The 15,441-nt window shown below is 39.8% G+C and overlaps 1 protein-coding gene across 1 annotated transcript in view; it reads left to right on the forward strand.

Annotated features, from left to right (window-relative positions):
• Window positions 1–13,540, forward strand: part of LOC126418077 (aldehyde dehydrogenase, mitochondrial) — a 125,885-nt gene extending 112,345 nt beyond the window's left edge. Inside the window, exons 10-12 of the mRNA XM_050085165.1 lie at window positions 11,607–11,764; window positions 13,154–13,228; window positions 13,315–13,540. Of these exons, the coding sequence (XP_049941122.1) occupies window positions 11,607–11,764; window positions 13,154–13,228; window positions 13,315–13,384 (303 nt within the window). The 3' untranslated portion in view covers window positions 13,385–13,540. The remainder of the gene's footprint in view (window positions 1–11,606; window positions 11,765–13,153; window positions 13,229–13,314) is intronic.
• Window positions 13,541–15,441: the final 1,901 nt, after the last annotated feature.

Consider the following 15,441-nt stretch of genomic DNA (forward strand, 5'->3'; position numbering starts at 1 on the left):
CTGCTGAACATCTGTGAGCAGTAAAAACCTAACCACACAGTTCAGTTCTTGCAGAATAATATGATATGCGTGACACTATTTTTCAAATAAAGTAAACAGACATTGTCATTAATTGTTGTAACACACCACCTATTTGTGTTACTTATTTTACTGCGAATTTGATGCAGTGTTGTTAATCTAACCAATACATGTTTCACATACGAAAATCAGCCTCGGGACCAAAAATTGCTCCTTTATACATCCTCACAATAACAGGCACTGACACTATACATTGTTTGATGTTTAAGTTACAGAAATTACATTTAAAACATAACCCATTCAATTAACCGAATACGTTGAAAAATTCCTTTTTTAACAGTTCCTTCTACCACAAAGGTTAGGCTGAATTATTTGTTTAAATAATGAAATTAACAGATATAATTGTACAAACAATACTTTTGATGAACATGGCAATTATTTTGGAATTAGTAAACGGCTGGCTTTGCTAATGTGTTTTTGAATATAGCCAAATAAATACTTTAACAATGGTAGTAGTTCTTCTTCCAAATGTTTATAATTAGTACAGAATTTATATTTGTTTATAAGTCAACATTAGAATCTAAGCCATGAAACAATTACTGATTTCACCCTGTAGCAAAAGATATTAACTAGGAACTGTCAAAATAACTTAGGAAATTAATTACATACACAAAACTAAGCACAAAATTAGACCTGGTGCTATATTCCTCAAGACTGGGGCCCAACCTTTCCCTTTTATGGAAATGCAGATTATACTCATGCATGTTAATGGTAATTAGGCAAAAATGAATTTGAGGCAGATGGCAAAACAGGAGGGGAAGTAAAGAGATCCCAGCTTGCTTCATCACAATACCATTAGCAGGTACTACAGAGATAATATGAGAGAAAATTGCTCCAGATAAGTGTGATGTGATGAAATTGTGCCTACATTGAGCTGTTTTAAATAAAAAGGAAAACGTAACAGTCTGACATTGTTATGGATTCACTTTTGTGAAAGTAAGGGTAAATTCCAGTTAGACTCTGGTTTGTGGCTACACAATTAATATATGAAAAGCCTTGCAGAATGTTAGTGACAAATTTTCCCTGCAAATTGTTTTGCATGTTAAACACCACTGTGGCAAGATGTCCTTTATATAATATTCATTGTATGAGAGCTGTTTGTTACCAATGTTTCTACAAGGACTATCACTCTCAAAATTATTAATCATAACATAATAAATAAATTTGTACATGCCTGCTGTATATGAAATATGAGATCAATTGTACAGTAAAACTTGCTCAAAACAAATCACTTGGGACTGATGTAATTTTCTAAATTGGACAAGTTTCCTGATTACACAAAACTCACTGGGTTAAGTAAAATTTGTTGGGCATCATGCACAAAGGTACAGTAATTTTTTTTAAATTAATCATGTACTGTATTTACGTACCTTCACTCAAGCACAGTAGTACTGTATATTGGACAATAGAACACTGAATTATTACACTAATTGATAAATAACACTGCATTTCTATATTTTTACATGCACTCTAAACTTGTTTGTTATTGTATGTACATACAACTTGGGAGAATCTGTGTGCTGCAAATTTCGGAACATCATTTATGCACACAATGGCTTCTTCAGGCATATTAATTTTTATAGGGACATATTTTACACCTCTTCTTCTTCCTTTGTTTCTTTTTCATCATCCTCTGTATTGTGGATTTCTATTAAATCTGTTGGAGAAGTGAAAGTGGAGTGAGTTGACAGAAGGTCACCACTTTGAATGTAATCATCTGCACTACATGGAATGTTTCGCATTTTCATTAATTCAGTAGTTACATTTTCTTGAACTTTGATGGCCACAGAAGCGTCTTGTTCTTGACCGCCAAACCCCTCTTTGTTGAAGCACTTGGTGACAGTTTCCGGTTTTATTTCCTTTACTGCCAAGCCAATCCAATTTACTGCATCCAGGACAGAAACTGACCACACAAGAGCAAATGCACTTTCAGCTTCTTCAACACTAACAATAAGAGGTTGCAGCAGTAATCACCTATGATGATACTTGAATGTCAACCCCCTGGTCCATTGGTTATGTGAGGCTGGTTGAACCTGGAAGGAACCAAGCCAATTTCACATTTGATAATGTTACTTTCGGGTGGCAGGTTGCATTGTCTAGGAAAAGGAGAACTTGACGATTTCCTTTTTTTATTTTGGTATTGAAAGAGTCCAGCCATTCTTCCATAAGACCACTCTCCATCCACACCTTTTCATTGCTTCTTCATGTGACTGGAAGCTTACTGACGCCTATGTTTCTGAAACAACTTGGTTTTGCCACCTTTCCAATCACCAGTGGCTTCTCCATTTCACCTAACATGTTTCCACACAGCAGTATAGTGAGTCTTCCCTTGGACATTTTTTCGCCAATGCACTTTTCTCCTAAAATTGCTAGCAAATTTGAAGACAGCGCGTGATAAAACAGTCTAGTTTCATCAGCATTGAACATATCTTTCGGGTCATAATTCACAATTAAGGTGGACAGTGCTGCCTTCCATTCTGTTGGAACACTTTCCTGCACATCCTTAACTTCCCCACACACCTCATTCCACACGATGTTGTGCCTAGCTTTGAGATTGTCCAGCCATCCTGTGCTCTTTAGCGACTTTGAGAGCCTCACTCTGCAACATGGGTCCAGATAAAGGTAAGGTTCCCCCCCCCCCCTCCCCCCCCCCCCCCCCCCCCACTCACCTCAATTACATTAATCTTTTCGTTAAGTGTTAACTACACATACCGGTTGTTTGACATCATGTTACTGTATCTCTTAAAGTGCTGTTAGTCAACTGAAGCTGGCAGAAAATAATCACCTTGCCAGGTAAAACCATTGTCTAAAGGAGCCATACCCACCTCTTTCACTGTGCACATTGCAGCAGAGTGTTGGTAAATGCGCAACAATGTTTCTGTATGTGCTGGCATGCGTCAATAATGAAGAAAACGAGAAAGCCGACAGAGTGCTGATGAATGAACCATTTCCTTTGATGTACTGTACTAACACTGAGCATAACTTACTTGTTGTTGCACAGAACAGCGCAGTTTTAGGTCCACACCAGCAGCGTCGCGCTGTGCTGGAGCTCTTTTCCTGGTTTTGCACCATTTAACAGAGGTGTTAAAAGTAACATTCTTGTAGAGTCTTGAATAACTAGTGAACTGTATTACAGTAGTACTGTATAGGCTCTTTTTCGCATTATACAATGAATTATTAAGTATGCTCTAAGATTTACTTTCCGTTTTCATGTTAGACACATTCCGCTTTGTACAAAAAATCAGCATATAAAAGTGCACTGAATGAGTCAGGACTGAAATACTTCTACGGTTTGGGCAGATTTCCGAATTATACATGTGCTGATTTGAGCATGTTTTACTGTATTTTTTTTTTTTTTTTTTTTGTCATCTAATTTGTAGCCAAAGTCATTAAGGCAATTATCAGCTGTTGTAAAATGTGAAAGTAGAGCAAGAGAGCAGGAAAACAATTTTCTTTGGGGTAGAATAGAACCCACAATCTCCACTGTAGTGATTTACGACCTTACACACTACACTGTGGTACTGCTACACAGACTGAGATCGTATTAATGGATGGTAAATAAATTAATCTCGTCTCTTGAAATGAATGTCTACCAGGAATAACAGTTTTAGGGTCAGATATATGGCACCCTAAACCATATTACCATTCAGTCTGTTCTCTGATCCCCATCCCTGACTAGAAGCAATCCCCTTGTCAGAGTTTCTCTGCTAGGTCTGAAGTCAACTTGTGTGTGACATACGCTGTAAAGTTCCCACAAGGTTGGTATTCCTTGCATTGTTCATAACTTCAAAGAAACTGCTGCCAAATAACTCATACACAGTGTCAGTTTTTTCCGTCTCATTGCTAATAAATTTAATTTTGTTAACAAGCAGTTTCCCCCGTCAGGTAGCAATGTCCACTGCTTTAATAGTGTGTGACTGTACATAGTCAGGCAACCTAGTTAGTTCCCATCACTGATGGATACTGAGTATACGATTTGTTTTTCTGAGTAGCAGAAGGAAAATCTAAGAATTGGGTGTGGTGTCTGTGAACAAAAGTAATTTCTATAAAGATGACAGCTATAGGCTTACAAATTACTGCCATTAAGGAAGTAAATACTCAGCCACAGTGCACGAGAAATACAAACCACTGTCGGGAAGCCACCTCTGCGCCACACAAATAATATTTTGGCAAAAATTCCCCCTATCTTTCTCTGCCTGTTATCGCTTCCTATCAAATGATGATGGTCCACCAATAGTAGCCAGCACTGTTTCACTCAATAACTCCACTTCTTATGAACAAGTGTGGAAAACTCCCTTTTTTAAGTGAATGTGACACTGGTATTTGACAATGTTCTGCTAACCAGGAACACCAGAAAATCCTGAGGAAGATACCAGCAGAACACTGAATCTTTGATTGTAAATATGAAATTTGAAAAGTAATATGATGCTGCCTGACAACCTAGATTACTTTACCTCCAGTGATGAAGGCCAGGAAAGCCTGCAACTTCTAGGCATTCTTTTACTTTGTTTCTCTTGCCTGATGTTAACCACCAATGTCAAATACTTTTGTTCTGCAATAAGCTAGGGATACATTGTGTATATGGAAATTATTTGTATTTCTAGTATTGTGGTAGCGAATTTCAGAGTTCACCCTGAACTGAATCTTGTTATTGACCACAAAAACCACAACAGAATGTACCATTGGCACATAAGTGTAAAAACTGCTAGGTCCCTGAAGAGGATACTGCAAGATATTTGGTGATTTGCTTTACACTGCTTCATTTCCCCAAAAGATTATGCAACAAAGTATGTACAAAGACTACAAAGCAGTTGATGCATTTAGGTGTGTCATCACGTATAGTTGCGCATAAATGTGAGTGTGTTTATGCTGGAATCAGTTCAATTCCACTTAAAGGGCAAAAACCTGAAGCTTATTCTGAAACTGAACCCTGGCAAAAGTACACTCCTGGAAATTGAAATAAGAACACCGTGAATTCATTGTCCCAGGAAGGGGAAACTTTATTGATACATTCCTGGGGTCAGATACATCACATGATCACACTGACAGAACCACAGGCACATAGACACAGGCAACAGAGCATGCACAATGTCGGCACTAGTACAGTGTATATCCACCTTTCGCAGCAATGCAGGCTGCTATTCTCCCATGGAGACGATCGTAGAGATGCTGGATGTAGTCCTGTGGAACGGCTTGCCATGCCATTTCCACCTGGCGCCGCAGTTGGACCAGCGTTCGTGCTGGACGTGCAGACCGCGTGAGACGACGCTTCATCCAGTCCCAAACATGCTCAATGGGGGACAGATCCGGAGATCTTGCTGGCCAGGGTAGTTGACTTACACCTTCTAGAGCACGTTGGGTGGCACGGGATACATGCGGACGTGCATTGTCCTGTTGGAACAGCAAGTTCCCTTGCCGGTCTAGGAATGGTAGAACAATGGGTTCGATGACGGTTTGGATGTACCGTGCACTATTCAGTGTCCTCTCGACGATCACCAGTGGTGTACGGCCAGTGTAGGAGATCGCTCCCCACACCATGATGCCGGGTGTTGGCCCTGTGTGGCTCGGTCGTATGCAGTCCTGATTGTGGCGCTCACCTGCACGGTGCCAAACACACATACGACCATCATTGGCACCAAGGCAGAAGCGACTCTCATCGCTGAAGACGACACGTCTCCATTCGTCCCTCCATTCACGCCTGTCGCGACACCACTGGAGGCGGGCTGCACGATGTTGGGGCGTGAGCGGAAGACGGCCTAACGGTGTGCGGGACCGTAGCCCAGCTTCATGGAGACGGTTGCGAATGGTCCTCGCAGATACCCCAGGAGCAACAGTGTCCCTAATTTGCTGGGAAGTGGCGGTGCGGTCCCCTACGGCACTGCGTAGGATCCTACGGTCTTGGCGTGCATCCGTGCGTCGCTGCGGCCCAGTCCCAGGTCGACAGGCACGTGCACCTTCCGCCGACCACTGGCGACAACATCGATGTACTGTGGAGACCTCACGCCCCACGTGTTGAGCAATTCGGCGGTACGTCCACCCGGCCTCCCGCATGCCCACTATACGCCCTCGCTCAAAGTCCGTCAACTGCACATACGGTTCACGTCCACGCTGTCGCGGCATGCTACCAGTGTTAAAGACTGCGATGGAGCTCCGTATGCCACGGCAAACTGGCTGACACTGACGGCGGCGGTGCACAAATGCTGCGCAGCTAGCGCCATTCGACGGCCAACACCGCGGTTCCTGGTGTGTCCGCTGTGCCGTGCGTGTGATCATTGCTTGTACAGCCCTCTCGCAGTGTCTGGAGCAAGTATGGTGGGTGTGACACACCGGTGTCAATGTGTTCTTTTTTCCATTTCCAGGAGTGTACATATCAACTGAACTTTGGCTATGTGAATTAAGTCACCTAAAGGCTACTAAATCTGTCTAAACATCAAAGAGAGAATCTGGTTTTGATGGTATGCTCTTAGCAAGAGATGTGATACTGAATGTTATCACCTGTCACTAATCTATTAGCAGAAAAGATTTTGCTCAAACATCTTTGAATACTTTAATTAATAAGCCCATTTGCTGGCCATGGTAGGAGTTGATGTTATTGTGGAGACTCTCTTGATATGCTGTTGTGTTACAGACTGGGGAACAATAAATTTCTGAATAACTTTTGACAATACAGGAATAGATAGATTGCTACTTACCGTTCAGAAGGCACATTATGTTGCAGACAGGCACAATCAAGACACTTCCATAAAGCTTTCTGCTGCAGCCTTCATCAGCAGAAGAGAAACACACCATTCATACACACAAGCAAGCACACCTTACGTGCACGACTGCCAACTCTGGCAGTTCAGATCGGTCCGAGGTCCCGAAGTTGGCAGTGCATGAAGTGCGCTTTCTTGTGTGTATGAATGGTGTGTGTTTCTCTTCTGCTGATGAAGGCTGCGGCAGAAAGCTTTATGTAGGTGTCTTTTAATTGTGCCTGTCTGCAACTTAATATGTCTTCTTTACGGTAAGTAGCAATATGTTTTTTCCTACATGGAGTTTCCATTCTTTGAATAACTTCTGAAACTGAATGTCCCATGCTTTTCCTTCTGCCATTCAAAATTCCATATTTAACCCTTTCCACTGCAAAAGCAAGTTGTGCTTGAAATTTGGAACTTTGTTTTTCACTCTGATGTCAAGCCTCATTTGACATGATTTTTTGTAGCTCTCACATGCTACATTCTTGACTCTCTGTATAATAGGCATCAATGCTGCATACTACTGCCATCTAGGAATCCTGTGTTAAAGCAGTGTTGAACTATAGCAGTTGTGTTGAGAGAGAGGTCACAATTATTATGTTCAAATTAGTAGGTATGAAATGGCTAGTTCTTCATGCAGAGAGAGAGACAATGATTTTGATGGCAACAGGGATTCATTTGTGAACAACTGGAATAAAATGGTGATGGAAACAATCCACCCTGAAGAACATCATAAAATATCACACAATGAAATTTTTTTTTATTTTTTTTATTTCAATGCTTATGTAAATGTACTTGAATGAAACTGCACTTTCTGTTTTGATGTACCATATTTACTCGAATCTAAGCCGCACTTTTTTTCCAGTTTTTGTAATCCAAAAAACCGCCTGCGGCTTAGAATTGAGTGCAAAGCAAGCGGAAGTTCTGAAAAATGTTGGTGGGTGCTGCCACAACTAACTTATGCTGTCGAATATATGTAGCGCTTCACAGGCATGCTTTACTGGCACAAAGATAAATACTGGCCCTAAATCCTCTGCGCTAGTAAATAAATGGAAAAAACAAAAAAAAAAGGTGGGAGACGACCTTTTTTTTCTCTGCCCTGAGTTTCGACCACTGCATTTTCATACATTATCCAACGAAGTAAATACAAATCCCGTATTGTTCATCTTCGAATGTAGCAGCATTTCAATGTACTACGAAAATCCGACTGGCAAGACTGTTTGGGATGTTTGTCAATATGGCCAACTCTACGTTCTGAATTTTTTCCTACCTGTGAGAAGAGATGGTTGCTAATAGGAACTTCTATGAATTGTGAATCACATGCAGTATTCTCTTCACCATAAGAATAATAAGAATATAAACATTTTGCCATGTATTGTTATGTTTTTGCTGCTCTCTCATTTAAATCCTGTCTGCCTAATAAACTACAAAACTAGAGTGAGACAACAGCAAATGCGGAAGAATATACATATCATGTCATGCTTATATTCGTATTATTCTTATTCCTAATAGTGATACAGTCAGAAATGAAGCACAGCAATTGACTAGATTTTTAAATCTAAGATGACTCTAATTTCTGTGCAGAATGTAATGTACTAAAGAGGCGTCTGCAAAGATTTTCAAACGGAGAAAAATTTTCGCTAAACTCTCGTTCAGAACATCTTCTATCATACGCAGTGTATTATTTGGTTCTTGTTGATCATTAGCAGCAGTGTAAGTCTCTTGCCATTGTTTCGCTAATGAGACGATTCCTCTCTCTTTTTTTTTTTTTTTTTTTTTTTTTTTTTTTTTTTTTTTTTTTTTTTTTTAAAAATTGTAAGCGGCGGTAGTGCGCACAAAAGCAAGCCATGCCGCGAGCCACGACAGGCCGTAAACACGCACATCAGAATGCGACAAACAATGCATGACACAGTACAGTAATGCATTTTCAGCTTAGAGTGACATAAACACCTATAACAAAGAAAACGGCACTTATCAGATCAAAGAAAAGTAAGCAATCAATTCATACCAGACGAAGCAAGTGAAAAAGGAAGGGTACCCGTACAAATACGGACGGAGTGCCTGACGCATAGCAATGGCTACCTGGTAAAGCTTAACTACTAAGGTTACGACTCGAACCAAACTACTGTAGCTGTATCGTCATTCATTCGACCTAAATAGTGTCTCATATTACAATGGACCAACTTCGTTTCGATTTGGAGATGCGACCTAAAACTTTTCTCTCCCCTTGAATTTCGAGTCTAAAATTTCAGGTGCCGCTTAGATTTGGGAAAATTTTTTTTCTTTGATTTTGAGTCTCATTTTTCAGGTGTGGCTTAGATTCAAGTGTGGCTTAGATTCGAGTAAATACGGTATATCCTAACCCTGACAGGCGAGCGGAAGTGGAAACAGTCTCTTCTTCCTCCACCATATCACCCCCTCCCAATTCATGTCCCCAAATCACCTTCAGCCTGTATTGCTCCCCACTGGCTCCTACAATTGTGCATCACATGCTTAGCTCTTATACCTGCCAACCTACCCTCCTACATTCCTAGTCGGCAAATCAGCTGCCTCTCTGGGTCTCTAGCCACCCTCCCCACTCAACCTGATGCTACCCCATCACAACCAGGCCATCTGCCAAAATGTGAGTGTGGATGTGTTTGTGTATGCATGCATATTTTACTTTAGTTTGTAAAAAGATTACTCAGAAAGCTAGCAATTTTTATTTCTTTCTGTGTGCACCTATTGTCAGCTCAATCCTTCTGTTTTTCAATGGGTGGTCTCTTTTAACCCGAAAGTATTTACATTCTACCAGAACTTTTGTACAAAATCTGTATGTTGTATGTTAGACGGAAGGTCATTTGCATATATGAGAAACAATAGTTGACCGAAGATTGAACCGAAGCCCAAAGCTCATTTCTTCCCTGTCAGAAGAATCTCCCCTCCTTACATTGCTTGAATTAATAATAAGTGTAACTTCCTGCATTCATTTTGCTGGATATTTAATTATCTACTGGTTTGCTATTCCATAAAACCTCAATTTATCGTGATTCACCAGTCAGATGCCTTCTATAGGTCACAGAAAATATCAGTCGATGTTATTTTGTTATTTAATGCTTGTAAAACTTGTTGAGTGAATGTGTAAATGGCATTCTCAAATAGAGAAACTTTTATGAAATCCAAACTGTGATTTGCTGAGGATATTATTGTTGCTCAGGTGACATACTATTCTAGAATACATCACCACAAAATTTTTGGAAAATATCAGTAGTGAAACAGGTCAGTAGTTATTGATACCTCACCTACCACTTTCCTTATAAAAGTGTTAAAAATGGCATATTTCTATCTCTCTGGAAAAATGCCCTGAGTTAGTGATGCATGACATACTGAGGGTATAGAAGTCATGGGATAGTGATGTGCACATGTACAGGTGGCAGTGAGCTGTTCTTTGTACTCAGGTGATTCGTGTGAAAAGGTTCCCAACATGACAATGACCACACAACAGGAAGTAACAGACTCTGAACAGGGAATAGTAGTAAGATCTAGACACAGGGACATCCCAGAAATCACAGGGAATTCAATATTCCGAGATCAGTAGTGTCAGGAGTGTACTGGGAGTACCAAATGTCAGGCATTACCTCTTACCACGGAGTGGCTGACAGTCTTCACTTACTGCCCAAGAGCAGCAGCATTTACATAGAGCTGTCAGTCCTGATGACAGAAATCAGGGTGGGATGTATCATGAACATATTAGTTAAAACAGCACAACAAAATTTAGCATTAATGGGCTATTGCAGTAGATGACAGATAAGAGTGCCTTTGCTAAGAGCTTGATGTCACATGCAGTGCCTCTCCTGGGCTCATGATTGTATCAGTTGCACTCTTGACAACTGGAAAACCATAGTCTGGTTAGACGAGCCCAATTTCAGTTGGTAAGAGCTGATGGTAGTGTTTGATTATGGTACAGACACCATGAAGCCATGGACTCAAGTTGTCAGTCAGGCACTGTGTAAGCTGGTGGTGGCTCCATAACAGTAAGGGCTGTGTTGGTGTGGAATGGACTAGGTCCTCTGGTCCAACTGAACTGATCATTGACTGGAAGTGGTTATGTTCAGCTACTTGGTGACCATTTGCAGCCATTCGTGGACATTGTTTCCAAACAATGATTGAATTTTTATGGTTGACAGTGAGTCATGTTACCAGCCACAATTGTTCATGATTGCTTTGAAGAACATTCTGGACAGTTGGAGTGAATGATTGGCCAAGCAGATCACCTGACATGAATCCCATCAAACATTTATGCAAAATATTTGAGAGGTCAGTTCGAGCACAAAATCCTGTCCTGGCAACACTTTCACAGTTATGGATGACTGTAGAGGCAGCATGGCTCAGTATCTCTGCAGAGGACTTCCAACGATTTGTTGAGTCCGTGCCATGTTGCTGCACTACGCCGGGCAAAAGGAGGTCTGACACAATATTAGGAGCTATCCCATGACTTTTATCACCTCAGTGTACTATATTATGGGAACTCCATCAAATCCAGATGAGCTTATATTTTTGAGAGGATATGTGATTTTCTTAATTTCAGAAGAAATTTGAGTATCTTCGTAATCACATTATTTTCTTTGCCTGAAACTGACATAAAAATCTTGACTCTGGCATATACTTAGTTTCAACGCACATCCTAGTTTTAATGTCAGGGATGTGTCTTTGATATCACAACAGTATTATTGTCATCTGTCACTGAACACAGCGGTTTATGAGACTGTACATGATTTTGCAATCATTATTATAAAAATGGCGTTAATGTTTCAGATATTTGGTCCAGTCCAATGTATTATAAAATTCAAAACACTAGAAGAAGCAATCGAGAGAGCTAACAACACAACTTATGGATTGGCAGCTGGAATAATCACAAAGGACATAAATAAAGCTCTTGTGTTTGCACATGCTGTAGAAGCTGGTTCTGTATGGTAATGTATCCTCTCATGCTATGCTTAATACACTTATGGGCTAAATTTTATTATACGCCTGTCACTGACGTCACAAAATAAGTCATATCAGTTCACATAAACTGCTTTATCAAAGGTGGGAAGCTTCCCTACAATTATTGGGGGACAGTTGTTGTGGGTGGTTACATTTTGGTGTCAATGGATGTGTGTGCAGTATGATTGGTACTTCCAAAGCTAGCGAAAAGCTATTGTATGTAAGAGCCATTTGCCAGTCAGCTGCAAGTGAATCGCTATGTATCTTCATGTTTGTTTATTGTTTCCATCTGCAATTTCCATCATTGGAATATGACCTTAGGAAAATCTTTTCCAAGTGTGTGTTGCTGCTAAGTTGGACAGTTCTTTACATAAAAGCAAGGAACGGTAGCATATCGACGATAAGTTGTTTTTGTTATCATATGCTGGGTCATATTTTACTTCTTTGTTATTAGTTGGACAAACTGTCTTCATATACTTTAGGTATTGTAGAGTTTCCAAGCTTCTCTCATAATATTTTACTAGCATTTTCTGATTTTGATTAGAACCTTTTACATTCTAGTGTCAAAATGATCTCATATCCATACCCATGTTTACTTAGGTGACCTTTTTCATTTTTAATAATTAATCTCCATACTGAAATATTGTTAAGATTGCAGGCTCTGTTAGTTCACTTAAATTTCTACGTCCAGAAGAATCACTCTTCTCAAGTCCTCGTTTCTGCAAGCCCAAGTATGTTTGTGAATAGATGCTGCATCTCATTACTAAAGCAGTGGCCCCAATACAAAATTTACTATGAGTTACAAATTAGCTTATACCGGCCTAATTCTTTATTTCTCTGATTTAGTAGCTCTTCCACAAACATGCTGCACTCTTGTGTAAATCCTATGAAATCATTGGTATGTGCCCTGACATAATAAATTCCCTGTGATGTCATAATGCTGATCGCCAGATGCCAAAATTTGGGGGAAACCAGAACAGGTTTCTAGTAAAATTCTCTTCTTGGCAAAGGCCAGGTTTGTTCACAGTGCCACGGTTTGTTTATTTAATTGATTTTGTACCTCATGTCAGCATTTGGGGAGTGTGATCTTAAACCAGTGAGCACCTCTTCTCTTGCTCTTTGCTCCAAAATAAACTGTAGGACCAGAAGATTTACAGGCTTGATTTTGTGTTTGATCCAAGACTATTAATTGATATGGGGAGCAGTTGCTTCCCCACTGCCCCCTACCCAACCATCCACCAAATAAGTTACAATGTCCTATAGTAATGAAAGAATTATCGCAAGTTAGTTACGCAAATACTCTTGAAATACAGAATGTAGAACAAATGGACCATGCAAAGGCTTGATTTTAATCACCTGTTTTGTTTTAATTGCAGGATAAACTGTTATGATGCTGTAACATCACAGGCACCATTTGGAGGATTCAAACAGTCAGGCTATGGCAGAGAACTGTGAGTACATTTGCAGATCAGATAAAGATGGAGTATTCAGATATCCTGTTTGCAATTAGGTGGCTTATTCTGTTTTCTCTTTTCAGGGGAGAAGATGCTCTGAAAGAATATACAGAAGTAAAAACAGTTTCTGTTAAGCTGCCAGTAAAAAACTAAGTTAACATACAACAGAGATTTAAAGCTGATTCTTGATGTGATGTGTAATGCCTAAAATACCAGTGACAAGACTTAAGCAAGAAATGTTTTTGAAGATTTACATGTTTTGATAAATAATGCCTGGATGTAATACAAAAATTATTAAAACTTGCCCTATATAGCGCAGACAATTTATTTCTTACAACTTAGTCAACTTTTGTAGAACACTTATATCCAGTCCTGAAAAGAGTTTGGGTCATTTACTGAATACGAGTTGCTGACTGGCAAAATCCAGATGTGTTTATGAAGACCTATCACTACTCACCCAATAGAAGAGCTATTAACAGTGGACAGGCATCCAAAATGTCAATAAAATTGCTTTAGATTTTAGATTGGAGCTTCAAGAGAAAGAAAAACCCTGCTCGTACATTTAAAAAGAGGTAATAACTGTTTTCTGTAAAGATACACAGTTAGTCTTTTCGTGTACATACTTAACAAGCCACTCCCTTAACAAATACATTGATGAGCCACAACATTATGACTACCTGAATGAGATTTTCACTCTGCAGTGGAGTGTGCGCTGATATGAAACTTCCTGGCAGATTAAAAGTGTGTGCCAGACCAAGACTCAAACTCGGGACCTTTGCCTTTCACGGGCAAGTGCTCTACCAACTGAACTACCCAAGCACGACTCGAGCCCCATCCTCACAGCTTCACTTCTGCCTAAAGCACTTGCCCGTGAAAGGCAAAAGTCCCAAGTTTGAGTCTCGTTCTGGTACACAATTTTAATCTGGCAGGAAGTTTCATATCAGTGCCCACTCTGCTGCAGAGTGAAAATATCATTCTGATGTATATTACTGTTTTACTTCTGAGAGCATACATTTGTAGAAGAGTCAACCAAAATTTTGCTTCCTCCTACACATATCAAGCAAAAAGAAAATGGAGGTATAATTAGAGAGAATCAAGCTCACAAGGTGGTGTACCGACAGCAAGGCGGCTTGTGAAGTACGGAGATACATGGAAGCCAGATTAAAGTAGGTGCACGAGGGAAGAGTACGGTACATTAACACACAGTTCCAATCTGTCTTCATTGGATAAGCAGAAAATGACTGGAAGAACCACAGTGTGCTCTCGGTTTGCACAGCTGGATCAAGAGCGACAGTCACTAATAGAGAATGTGGCTGAAATGGTCAGCTTTCTTCATTTTATTTCAGTAAAGATCAAATCTGCAAAATTTATCTTAGAACTAAGTATGGATGATAGGTTATGAGCAGACTGGGAAACATGTACTACACACTTAACTCTTTCAAACCCACTGTTGGACTACATTCAATGTTATGATTTTCCGCTACAGCTCTAATGTCAGACATGTTTCCACAAGTGTAAAATTAACAAGAGTTAGGAAGAATGCAGCGAGTAGAAAAATTTGATTGGAAAGGATTAAGTGACCATTCATTCACCCACTCCCACACATCGTGTTCTGTAAATTTCATCATGAAGCACAGCTTTCACAGATGTGTAATGAGTCTAGTCATACATGAATACACAGAAGCAGCCACTGCAGATTAGTTCAGTAGACATACTAACAACGAATTAAGTAGTGTTAATCTACACACACTGATAAGTGTGATAAAGTGTTTTAAGTGTACCTGTCTGCTACTTAACCTGTCTTCTTTGTGGTAAGTAGCAATCTGTCTTTTCCTACATTGCTGTTAATTACAAGAGTTACTTAGTGCCTATACACTGGCAAAGCCAGTACTACTTTAATATAAACAATAGAATTATGCAGAATTTACCCTAGGTTATGACTTAAGACTTGTGCCATAGGATTAAAAATCACCGAGATACCTCCATAAAATGGCTCAGCTGTGCATCTCACAACATGTGTAGCTGATAGTTAATGAGACGCACAAATGTTTTGATCTATATCAAGCAGTTCCTCATGAATTTAGTTGTAGCTGGCTCAAAACTCATGGTGCTTACCAACTACATGTAATGCATCAAACAAAAGGTATTAATGATAACTGTAGAAGCATTCATAAAAAAGTCCCATAATTTGAAGCTCTCCTAAAACATAG

Source organism: Schistocerca serialis, chromosome 1 (assembly GCF_023864345.2).
Source record: "Schistocerca serialis cubense isolate TAMUIC-IGC-003099 chromosome 1, iqSchSeri2.2, whole genome shotgun sequence".
Lineage (NCBI taxonomy): Eukaryota > Metazoa > Arthropoda > Insecta > Orthoptera > Acrididae > Schistocerca > Schistocerca serialis.